Source organism: Colletes gigas, unplaced genomic scaffold (genome assembly GCF_013123115.1).
Source record: "Colletes gigas isolate AHSC1104 unplaced genomic scaffold, ASM1312311v1 Colletes_gigas_Sc00002, whole genome shotgun sequence".
Classification (NCBI taxonomy): domain Eukaryota; kingdom Metazoa; phylum Arthropoda; class Insecta; order Hymenoptera; family Colletidae; genus Colletes; species Colletes gigas.
Window position 1 is genome coordinate 5,374,188 of NW_025106631.1, and position 12,316 is coordinate 5,386,503.

At 34.8% G+C, this 12,316-nt stretch overlaps 1 protein-coding gene across 1 annotated transcript in view; it reads left to right on the forward strand.

Annotated features, from left to right (window-relative positions):
• LOC122401943 (endoplasmic reticulum membrane sensor NFE2L1) overlaps positions 1–11,541 on the forward strand; it is a 119,034-nt gene extending 107,493 nt beyond the window's left edge. The window contains exons 8-13 of the mRNA XM_043404413.1: positions 6,657–6,945; positions 8,350–8,498; positions 8,580–8,756; positions 9,438–9,536; positions 9,623–9,987; positions 10,804–11,541. Of these exons, the coding sequence (XP_043260348.1) occupies positions 6,657–6,945; positions 8,350–8,498; positions 8,580–8,756; positions 9,438–9,536; positions 9,623–9,987; positions 10,804–10,971 (1,247 nt within the window). The 3' untranslated portion in view covers positions 10,972–11,541. The remainder of the gene's footprint in view (positions 1–6,656; positions 6,946–8,349; positions 8,499–8,579; positions 8,757–9,437; positions 9,537–9,622; positions 9,988–10,803) is intronic.
• The last annotated feature ends 775 nt before the right edge of the window (positions 11,542–12,316 follow it).

Sequence of the window (12,316 nt, forward strand, 5' to 3'; positions counted from 1 at the left end):
TTTAACAATTAAATAATACACGACGTTAAATGAATAATTTTAAATCCATCAATATTCATAGTTGCTACTCTTTTTGTTATTCTTTTAAAGCAGAAACATTTGGGCAAAATGTATGTCGCTAGTAAAAGTTTCTATTAGTATGAACACGTAGGGTTAAATTACCTAACGACTCGTGATTATGATTGACCAGATTTCTTGTACTCATCTCGACAAAAATGTATAACATTCCATTTAAGAAAATTAACATGACCTTGAAATATTCCCCACTATTCTAACAGTAAAAAAAAAATCTTTTATAACTCTTATAACAGCAACTTTTTCGTATCTTCAAGAGTTTGTGAGATATTATAGCGTTTCCGGGTAAACAAAACGTATTAAAATGATTGAATAAAAATGCAGCAATATACACACATTAATTGAAGAAAAAAAATCAGTTTTTGTGTATTTTAGTACAAAAATGATGTTTCTTTCGGTGTACAAGGAAATTTATAACCGAAGTTTTTCAACCGTAGGTGTTTTGCCACTGTCCACTTTAAATCGATGTACGCACGATCGGCATTTCCATGCTTCAACGAATCACATTTCAAAGCCAAATTTAAAGTCTCGATATTCAGAGATAGGTTTCACATTGCATTATGCAATATGTCTGTAATGAATACTGAAGACGCGGGATTTTACATGGAAACGGGACTTGGGAATACGAAACAAACACAACTATAACTTTGATAATCACTGGCCAACGATTTCCTTTACGATCAAGCTATCTTTTGATTTATTTATATATACCGATCGTGAGATAGAAAATAACAGGAAAAAAAAATGATTAGTCTTGGGTTCGAAAAATATAAACCATGATTTATTCAATTCAAGAATAACTTTATTCTCGAATAACGAATGAAAATCTTACATTCATTCGTAGATCAGCTTTCACTTACAGTTTTAATTTACGAATAAATTTTCGAATTCGAATATCGATAAATATATTATAGAATCTAAAAAATAACGATTAGAGAATTTATATGAGAGATTAAACATTAACTTGAACCGATATAGTTCGACGTTTAGGTTCTCCATAACAGTTTCACTTCAGAGATGGATTCTATACAAGAAAACAACAACAAAAGTTCTATTTAACCTTGTTTTAGAGTTCCAGCAAGTTTCTTCTTGAACACATTGTACATGTTTACCTTCGCATGTGTAACGTATTCAACATTACCTGTATACACATTGCGTCTAAACGTAAACCTTGAGTTCTGTGACTGGCTGTCTTGCTCTCTTTGTTTGTCAAGGTATTATTTATAATAATAATTCCATACATTAGATTCATATCTGCCACTTATCGCTTAGATATTAGTGTCTGAATAATCTTCTAATACTCTAATCTTTCTACGAAGCGTTTGCAGAATTAAAGTACGACTTTATTCGTAAATAATTATGTGGAATTGATTCAACTATTTTCTTCTTTCGAAAGAATTATTCCAAGGTCAAACAAGACACATGTTTTCTTAAAATAATTATTTACTTTTCGATCTCTGGTACGAGCAAAATTTCACTACGATAGAGTAAAAATTACATACTAAAATTGACTTCAGTCACCGTGTTAAGACATGTTTTCACAAACCATTGTTATTGTTTTCCTAAAATAATTATTTTGGGAACCTTTTCAATCCCTGGTACAAGCAAAATTTTATTTAAAAATTGATTTCAATCAACGTAGCTAATAATAAACGTGTTAAGTGGACTATGATTTCCGTACAATGGGACACGTTTTCACAAACCATTGTTATTGTTTTCGTAAAATAATTATTTTGGGAACCTTTTCAATTCCTGGTAGGAGCAAAATTTCATTCGAAAATTGATTTTAGTGACCGTGTCTAATAATAAACGTGTTAAGTGGACTATGATTTCCGTAGCGCGTGAAATTGTAACTCGGCGATTAATGAACGAATTGTTCAAGGATACGCGAAGTTGCTCCTATGACGAATTAGTCAACAAGCGGCATATAGCTGGCACGCCGACGCCCTCGTACCGTCGACGACCGTCCAATAACAAAGTGAAAAGTGACGCTAGTCACCAGCCTCTCCAAGCGAGTGGTGACGCCCCGCGTCGGGTCAGCCTCTTGTGTTCGCGCCACCAACTTCAGTAGTTATGTTTATGCTGCGCTCGCAATTGAATGTCTATCTTACGTGTTTCGCGATGCCGCGTTGTTCGCGCGGCGGGTCTGGACAAACATAACACATTACGAACAAAACTGTCGCGAGTTACAACGTCGAACGATTGATTGAAAAGGCGATAACGATCGAACAATCAACGCGTCGTGTTTCGTTGCTCGCGCGACATCGAGAAGATCGCGGCTTCGTGATCAGTGGTTCGACGAACGTCGAACGAAGTTTTACTATAAAAACAAAAAACTCAGGTACAAGAAAATTACGAAAATTACGGCGCCGTCGGTATACGCGACCGTGACAATACGCAAGTTTAATTTCACGTTTTGCAAGCGACATGCCGAACGCCAGGTCATTCGACCTAAAGTTCAACGGTTGTTTTTGTATCCGAGAAACGTGGCCAACACTATTAAAAACGCGAAATAAGCACGCGTTGAATATTCGTGTTTATACAAGTGTACAAGATTCAGTGCGCCGAGGAAGATTATTGTGAAAGAGAGAAAGGAACATCTGGTGGAGTAAAGGTGCTAAAGAGCTGGTTACAAGAAAATATTTCGCGCCGGACGTTCTTGAACATGCACTCCTACACGCATTACAGCATTTACTATACCGTGAAAATCCTCGAGAAATAGCGTCGCGTCGCGCGTATTTAAATGGGAAGATTCGCGACAAAGTGAAAAGAAAAGGTATCGAGACGAGGTGTATTTTTAAACAAACCTCTTCTGGGGCTTAAATGATGACGATGGGTGTTATTGTATACATATCGAGTAAGTAATTGTTCTTCATACGTAAAGTTTCCGCGAGTTTTTTTTTAATCGTACGTCGTCGCGACATTTTGTTACTTTCGCCACCGGTTGTTCTTCGATACGTTCGATTTTCAGCGTCCATTAGAAACCATTAGCGCTCGTAATTGGTATGTTTTAATCGTTCGATGTTTATTGACCTTGACACGCGATCAGAGGTCCAGAAAAATATGAACATCCGCGATTCGTTCGGTATCGTCGCTACGAAAAAGGAAAAACAGAACGTACGCGGTCTTCGGATTTCGACTGCACGATTACGTACGTGGTTCACAATGTGTAGAGCACGTCACGTGTTTGATATGCCATCGACCTACATGTACCGCGGATTGACTCTATAACCAGCATCGAATCCACCGAACTCGGAACGGCCGTACGTTTTACGCGTTGCGAGGCTACGATTTAGGCACGCGTTTTCCCCGAATAAGTATATAAAGTTACATAATAACCCGTTGACGATCCATAGATCAGATTCGAGAGCGAATCGAAACGTTTGATAGCCTTATCGCAGAAATCGAAAACGCTGAGTCACGATAATTCGACGTCCCCGCCTGTGTACTATTTTTATTGCTCTACGTCATGTCGTTAACCATCGCCACGGTTGACTGTATTGCGCGCATTTCATCGTAATGACTTCGAAACCGAGTAATCGTAAAGTCGGACAGATTGTAACTTGTTTCTAATAGAAAAAAGTGTGATAAAAAAAGATTTGATTAATCGTAGTTACCACTGTCACGCGAACGTTTCGCGAACTCGTCGAGATAAGTTTAAATCGCTGCTACCTTTCCCATTTCAATTATTATTTATCACAGCGATGCATCGGTCTATTTTTGTATAGTTGGATACTGTTCGAAATAGTATCGTGTAAATGATTCTGAAATACACCGTGGTTGAACCTTGACGTATGCGTTTTGTAATTCTGCTGACAACTAAAAAATTGCAATAAAGCACTGTATTTCCTTCCTCAAATTAGATGATAAGAACGAGTGAAACTTGACACCAGGCACGTACGATTCTCTGGTAGCTGAATATGCTGAATGATTCTGAGAAACGTAATATCATTGCACCAGTACATCTTCGTTTTCTTTCAAGTAAATTTCTATTCACGCGTCGCATTTGAATTAAAAAACGACTGTGATCGTTAGGAGAATCTTTATAAAAATACACAAACCATCATTTATTAGACAAACGAGTAATTCCATTGTTAATAATTCTGTTAAAAAAAAAATAATTGCTGCATCTTAGTTTTTAAAATATAATTATCATTAAAGCTTAATATTTCTGATGATTGTATTGCGAAATTTAAAACCGAACCACAATTACTTCTTTTCTTTCGCCAGAATACCCAAGTCGTCGGAAAAGTAAACATTTACCAATTGAAATCATAAGCCACATTTGCTGATATTATATGAGAGTGCATTTTTGGTTGTTTATTTTGCAGTCTGAATCATTTGATCGACTAACCAGTTAATTTTTTTCTTTTGGAAATTTGGATCGTAAATTCATCGTGTTTATCGCAAAAAATATTAAATTATCTCGTAGCACTCGGTAAACTGAATAAAAAATACGTGAATTTGCCATACATAATATGCATAAAACATTATCGAACGAACAGCGAGACAAGAAGAAAGTGAAAAAGTTAGCTGCAATGTTTACAAAGTTATTTCTCTTGTTTTCCTGTTAACAAAATTTTCGTTTCGAAGTCCATTCCGTCTGTCCGTTGTTGTCCTATAGATCGTACGTCAAGATTTCTCAACTGCAATATGCTTATAATAGATCTTAAAGAATTCTTTATCAACTTTAGCAACGCTACTTCTACGTAACTTTGAACTATTTTTCTCTCGACTATTCCTTATCCGCGTCATAGTGATCGCGATCTAGTTGACATTCGAATGTATCATCTAAACGATTCGATGGAACAAGGAAAACATATTTCTCGGCAAGTTTACGAAGCTGTCGAACTCTTAAAGTTATTCAGTGAATCACTGGCAAAGAAAACGCTTCTCCGCGTTATTGCTTCCAATAGAAGCAAATAAGAAACTTGTTTTTGATCGCAGTAGATCAAAAGTAACGCCCTACTTGCTACGCTACTGATCGAACAATTAACTTGATCGGAGTTATAACCAGTTTTCGGTATCAGTAATCAATGGCTTTTGTACCTCTTCGATAATAAAAGTAATATTACAATATCGTGAAATACGTAAATAAATAATTACATTTAAGTATTAGAATTAATAATTATTATTGTACCGTAATCTTATATTATTGAAACCAGACTAGCTACATCAATGCCTTATTAAGATCTCGATGATGCTTGATGATATTTGAATTATATCGATACTACAAGAAGTGTTACAAGTACATTTTATTAATACATGTCTGGGAATTGATATGTATCGCTATTTGCGATTATGTCATTGGAAGTGAACTTCTCTAAAATATACTTGTTGAGTTATTCGAGTAGGTAGAAATTTAAAACAAAAGAATACAAAACTTCTTCACGAAAATGTGTAATGCATGTAACACATTGCTTCTATAATCAAACTCGGAGAATAGTTCTTTTGATAATATTCTTTTGACCAATGCTAACATTTGTTAACAAATTAAAAGACAATCTATTCTTAGGGAAGTCTATAGTTGGGTCGTGTACTTTTTCAGTGAAACGATGACTTAGCAAGTTTTAAAATATTACCTGCTAGGGTCAAACAATCTTTACAAAAAGCGGTTGTAAACATTGAAGATTTAAATATGCTAGCTCGACTCTGCTTGGATAGAAATGATCTGTTTACATAATTTGTTTCTTTGCTGTGGTTTCTTGTCGCTTTGTATGACGCGCTTAATGACGCGGAAAATTCATGATTTTCAATTTAGTATCTCAGTGCACAAAAGAAACAAATAGTTGCACTTATAGTTTGTTAATTGAATTGAATAAGTCATGGATCAGAATATTGCAATTTCAATTTCAATTTCAATAGCATGTGATGAAGAAATATATTTTTTTCGTATGGGTTTCCATTAAACATTTTTAAGTTAACCCCCGTTCCACCCACGTAATAAAAGTTAGGTTCAACCTTAATTTTGTTATACTTTGAAAGCCTTTCGAATCCATACAATTCAAGCCCTAAATCATTTGAATTGTGTTATTCGCCCAGTATATCAGAAAATCAAAAAATACCTATAAAATATACCTATTAAAATTCTATATTTTCGTCTCTAAGTTTGATTAGATTTCGAGCAGTCATTAGTCCTGAATAATAATGGTTACTTCTTGCATGTTTCTGTATGTGGCTCAAATAAAATATAACCAGCTGTTCTCAGGCTCTAACGAAGATAACTTTTTTTCAATTAAATGGCTCAATACTTTTACGTGCAACAAATTCTTTCAGAGCAATTGTTAAGAGGATAACAAGGGGTCACTAAATTTGTTTACACGAAAGTTGGTATTATTCTATTATTTCTTAGATAACATTTACTTGTATCGCGTTATCTTTACTCCTGAATCATTTAATTTAGTTTCCAAGAAACACTGTATATAAAAGTAAACAGAGATAAATGCACCTGCTCGTAGAAGTTGTAATCTGCCTGTTTGATAGGTTATTGTATTTGCAGATACCTGTACGTAATATTATGTTAGTGCTACGTAAATTTGTAATAAAAAAATTGTAATGGAGGATTGAATGAAATGTTACAGGTATTTACACTATGCGCATGCTGGATAATGGTAGCAACAATGCTTCGGGTCCAACGGGAGCAACGGCCTTGTCAGCAGTTCAGACAGGTGGTGGTACCGCTTCTTCGGCAACAGGTCTTACGACACTTCCGGGTGTAACAGACGAAAGGATGGATGCATCCAGCGATAGTGCTGTCAGCAGCATGGGCAGTGAACGGGTACCATCCATTTCCGATGGCGAATGGATGGAAACTGGATCTAACTCTAGCCATACACAAGCCGATTCTCATTACACCATGGATTATGCTAGGTGATTAAATCATTCCATCGAAACGGAAGCATTGTCGCCATATCAGTCGAGTACCATCAACTGTTCCATTAAGGGGCCTTTCTACTTCGTGGGATTAAAAAAATCGAATTTTTTTTTGCGTTTTCTTTTAATATATAGTCTCGAGAATATATATACTAAATATTAAATTGATATTTGTAAAACTGACGAATTTATAGCCTGCTGAAATGTACCACGCGCAGGTATAACTGGACGTAAAACTTTAAGTTTGAATACTCTCTATGGCATGTGATACAATTTCTAACTTCCATTAATTTGGAGATTATCGAGTAACAGCTTTAAAAGTAACTGATATTTATGAATTCTTTTTTAAAGAACCGTATTGGTTTGAATTGTACTTTTCTGTGGGTATGAAGAGGCAATTTTAAATTATAGAAAACCATTCTTTTTTTGTCGATTTGTTTTACTATTTACTGATAAATATAGAATATTATTAACCTCTTCAACGATGCTTCATCTGATCGCAAATATCAATTTTCTTAAAGTCAGAAAGTTTACGCTGGTATTGAACTTGTCTTCACGAAAATTAAAAATGGAAAATTAAAAAATGTATAATATTCGAAAGGAAAATTAACTTTCTTTAGATAAACTAACCTTTACATGAATGAAAACTAAATGAAGAATGTTAGGTTCAGTCTCTGATGAAATGTATTACGAAGAAAATGAGCTGTGTTTGAAATTGACCGATCGATTACTTTTCGAATCATCTTGGATGTCAGTTTGATTCATTCGTGGCTTCTAAAATGAAATTATTCAATCCTCGAATGCATTAGCATTTTCGAAAGATAAGAATATACACGCGTATACAAATTATAAAATTACCTAAATATTTTACGTTAAATTGTTAAATCTATAGAACAAAAATTGAAATTATGGTTTTCAAGAGGATAAATTAAATTACTTTACCTTTTCATACATGTCATCGTCATGCAAAATCCACCAAAATAAACTGTTATTCAGACTATTCTATTGAAGTAATATAGGCTACAAATTCTGTTTTCCAATTATTAATTACAATTTTTCGCGAAACGCACAGAACAAAGTTCAAGAAACGCTGGTATAGAACCTTGTATTTCCTGATCGTTGCTACAGTACAAACTGCCAACAGAGTGTATTCTTTTGATAAGAAACGTAGTCCGATCGTTCGCAAATAAAGAGTGTGGGAGATAAAGTAAAAGGTTACTCGAACGATAGTATTTATAGTCGTATTAAATATAAGATTAATTTGAATGTCGCGAGTGATTCGTCAAGATATTGGTACGCTTTTCTTCGAACGCATGCAACACCTGTAACGATTCCTCCGTATTATCGAAATGTTAATTACCAGATAGCTTAAAAATATTTAGTATATTCTGTAATTTTCAGCAAGTATCGTATGTCGTACGACTGCAGTTATTCCGTTTCCGGCAGAAACGGTGGTTCCCCGAGATGCCAAACGGAACGCACCATGCCACCGGTGGCACAAAAAAAGCATCAAATGTTCGCGAAACGATATTTCCAGGAACAAGAAACAGGTCAGTGTACTTAAAATTAAGCGACCAAAAATAGACACCGTTTTTGCAAATGGGCTTTAATTTATTGTAATTTAATTACAGGCTCGCCTCTGGGTGCTACAGCACATCCAACCACACCGATCAAATACGAATACGATTCGCATACGGTTGGTGCTGGGGCACCAGGAAACGCTTACACGGGGCCAATCGAGGGTGCAGCTGGACCGCAACCCGAAATGAAGTACACCTGCAGCGTAGATTTTACTCGTCATCAAACAGGTAGAACGAAATCATTTCTAAGGTTTCACGTCGCTGATAAATCCTTTATACACTCTCTACATACATTCCCTCTAAATAATTAAACTACAATCTAATCTTCGTGTATGATTAAACAGCAATTATTAATGAGGGTGCCTCCCAGCGAAGATTCCTCATTGGAGTTTACGTTTATGATGATAAACGATAAAGAATAAAAATATCAGATTCGCTTCTAAATGTACTTCGTTAAAGAATTTTTTAAATCGATATCTTGGCGAACAAAATTGTGGATAAAGAGTTTACGAATGAATCGAAAATTTGTATTCGTTATTCGCGAATAACATTTGCCTGGCTCTGGAATAGGGCATGGGAACGACCGCGAACAATTTGGTTATTGATATAGGGGTTAAATAGTAGATGAATATATTAACTAGACGTGTGTCTTAAATACATGTGACCTACATTTGCATCCAGCAGCTACCATGGATGAAAAGATATCTAATTAGGTGAGCACGAATCGTCAACGGTCTGAGGAACTTAATTGGTCGAAGTAATCGTCCGACAGTCGAAAGATCTGGGTTGGAATCCGAGATCAACAATTCGATCGTTCGATTCTTTTCCTTCTACAACCTTTGTTTCTCTGCGATGCCCAAAATCGATGAAATGTGGGGAGCATGTTAATAACAGATTTGTCATTTTCAGGACGTTCCGCTATAGAACACGTTCACCATAATCATACGTATCATTTACCCGCGGAGAGTTCCGGATCCCTTCAACGTCCAGTTTCTCGTGACAAAAAAGGTTAATTTCAAAGTTTGAAGCGAAATGTTACAATTGTTTCGCGTGTTAATTTTAACGTCACCTACTTCTGTATTTGTCTTTTCCAGTACGTAAAAGTGAGAACGATGAGCATCTGACCAGAGACGAGAAAAGAGCCCGAGCATTGAACGTGCCCATTCCAGTGAACGATATTATTAATCTACCTATGGACGAATTTAACGAACGTCTTAGTAAATACGATCTCAGCGAAGCTCAATTATCCCTGATACGCGACATCCGAAGACGAGGCAAGAACAAAGTCGCTGCTCAAAATTGTCGAAAACGCAAACTAGACCAAATTATCAGCCTCGCTGATGAAGTGAAAGAGATGAGAGACCGTAAGATAAGACTTATACGAGAACACGAATTCATGCTTCTCGAGAGGCAACGCGTCAAAGACAAATTTAGTCAACTTTACCGTCATGTGTTTCAAGTTAGTATATAATCACTTACAATATTAATTATATCAAACCGAGATATTGATAGTTTCGACCAAAGATTGAAACCATTCAAAAAAAAATAGTTTCCTTTATGGAGAAGTAATAATTGTCTAACGAATCCCTTTTCAGACCATATCTCAGTGTTAGATGTGACATGAATGTACAACATCTTTGCAACCCCACCAGATGATCAAAATAGATCCTTCTTTGGGTGATACTCAATTCTGGCAACAGATAAAAAAACCTTTTTGCCATCTCAACCTTTGTTCATCTCTAGAGATTAATTTCTTCAAAAGAATGCCTTGGAATTCTTTGGCCCACAGGGTTACACTTTAGCCCCCCACCTTCTTTGGCTGAATTAACAAATTCAACTTGTGAATATTTTCTATTCTCTGGCTTTACAACTTCAAGGAGGTATCACTAGGAATTAATAGATTTCTCTTTCAGTTTTCCAGTCATCAAAGAAACAAGGGACACACCCTCTTGACTCTAAGTAATATGTGTGTTTTCTTAACTTCTTCAGGGACTATAAAACCCTTATATTTCCCTTTTAGCACTTACTCTATCGCACCCTGTTCCGATCAAGTCGATTCTTGAAAAATGAAGTCAAATTCTAAGAGTCTATACTCGAACAGGTTCAAGCACCATCAAATGAAAATAAAATATTTTCTCTGTACTATTATGCAAGGTTTTAGAGTTAGACGCAAATATTGTACGAACAGTTACTGTATCATTGTTGGTCTAATCGGGGAAATTCATCAAGAAGAATACCGTAACAAATGAAACCAACAATATCGTTTAATTTTTAGTCTTTGCGAGATCCTGATGGCAATCAGTATCATCCGTACGAATATAGCCTTCAACAATCAGCGGATGGAAACGTGTTGTTAGTGCCAAGGAATCAAACGAATCCTCATCATCCGCGTTCTACAACGATGGAACCGAAGACGAAACCCAACCCAGAACACAAGGAATGAAATTATCAGGAGATCGCGTTTAAAATAAAATTTTCTTCGTACGCTCAAGGTACTTAAAGTGTTACGAAAACGCGGTGCTAAGAACGAAAATTACTTAGGATTATTAAATACGATAATATAAGAACGGTTTGTGTTGGAAGAATTTTCATTGCTTAACAAATTGGTATGTCTGTACGTCATATTTACTAACGACATCTTTACAAAACTATTTTAAAAAGCTCACATTGAGTTATGTCTTTCTCTACAACTGGAAAATAATCACCAAACGTATAAACACCGATTGTACATATAGTAATACGAAACGATTAGATAATGTCTAGAAATAGATAAACGATAGTCAACGCTTTACAAATCTACGTTACGTTTAAACGAAAAAGTTTTTTTTTTTTTTTTTCATTTATTATTTCAGTCGACGATATAGTAGACACGCAATATTTCTTGAGAGAGTACGAAAAAGAAAAAAATTATCATGTAGTATACGTTCGAAATAACACCTTTTTTTATATTAAAATTCATCAAAATATTATTTAATAATTGTAATTAAAATAATTTTCCTTTTTTTTATTATTATTTTTCTTTCAGCATACGTGAATTCTGCTTGTTAATTTTTCAGAGCTCGTGTATGCCCAATGTCGTATACGCTCCAAGCTTCATGAATATACACATACTTTGATCAAACTGGAATGACCACTTTCATTAGTATATTATAAGATAACTCGATGCAAGTGAAATAAAACGAAATACGATGCCAGTGAAAGAAATATCTTTTTATTGCTACTTTAACATTCATGTGATTTTAAAATATTCATAAACTATTACGACAGAAGTATAAGGATCTAATGCAACGTTAAATCTGCATTTAAAATGGAAATAAAATAAAAGGAACAATTAAAATGATAAAAGGCAAATGTCTGAGACGTGGAACGCAACATATTGTTCTATTAGCTATTGCATGCCCTGTACAGAAAACTACTCTGAGAAAAGTTAGCGTACTTCATTCAAGCAAAATTTAATAATAAATTGTAATATACAATGACGACGAATATGTAGTACGTAATATAAGTATGTGCATACGTTCATAGCAATGTATCGAACTGCTACACTATTGATAATAGTATTGATCAAAATATGAACAAACATAAAAAAAAAAAACACATATTTTTATAAAGTAAGAAATGAGTGAAGTTCAGGTATATCACATTTGCCTTTTTATGTATATATTAATGTAGTTAGTATAATTTTCTATAAATACTATATATATACGAATCGTATGTATTTATGTATATGCATATATATATAAAGTAATAATGAGATATATGTTATAATGTTAAAAAAAAACAAACAA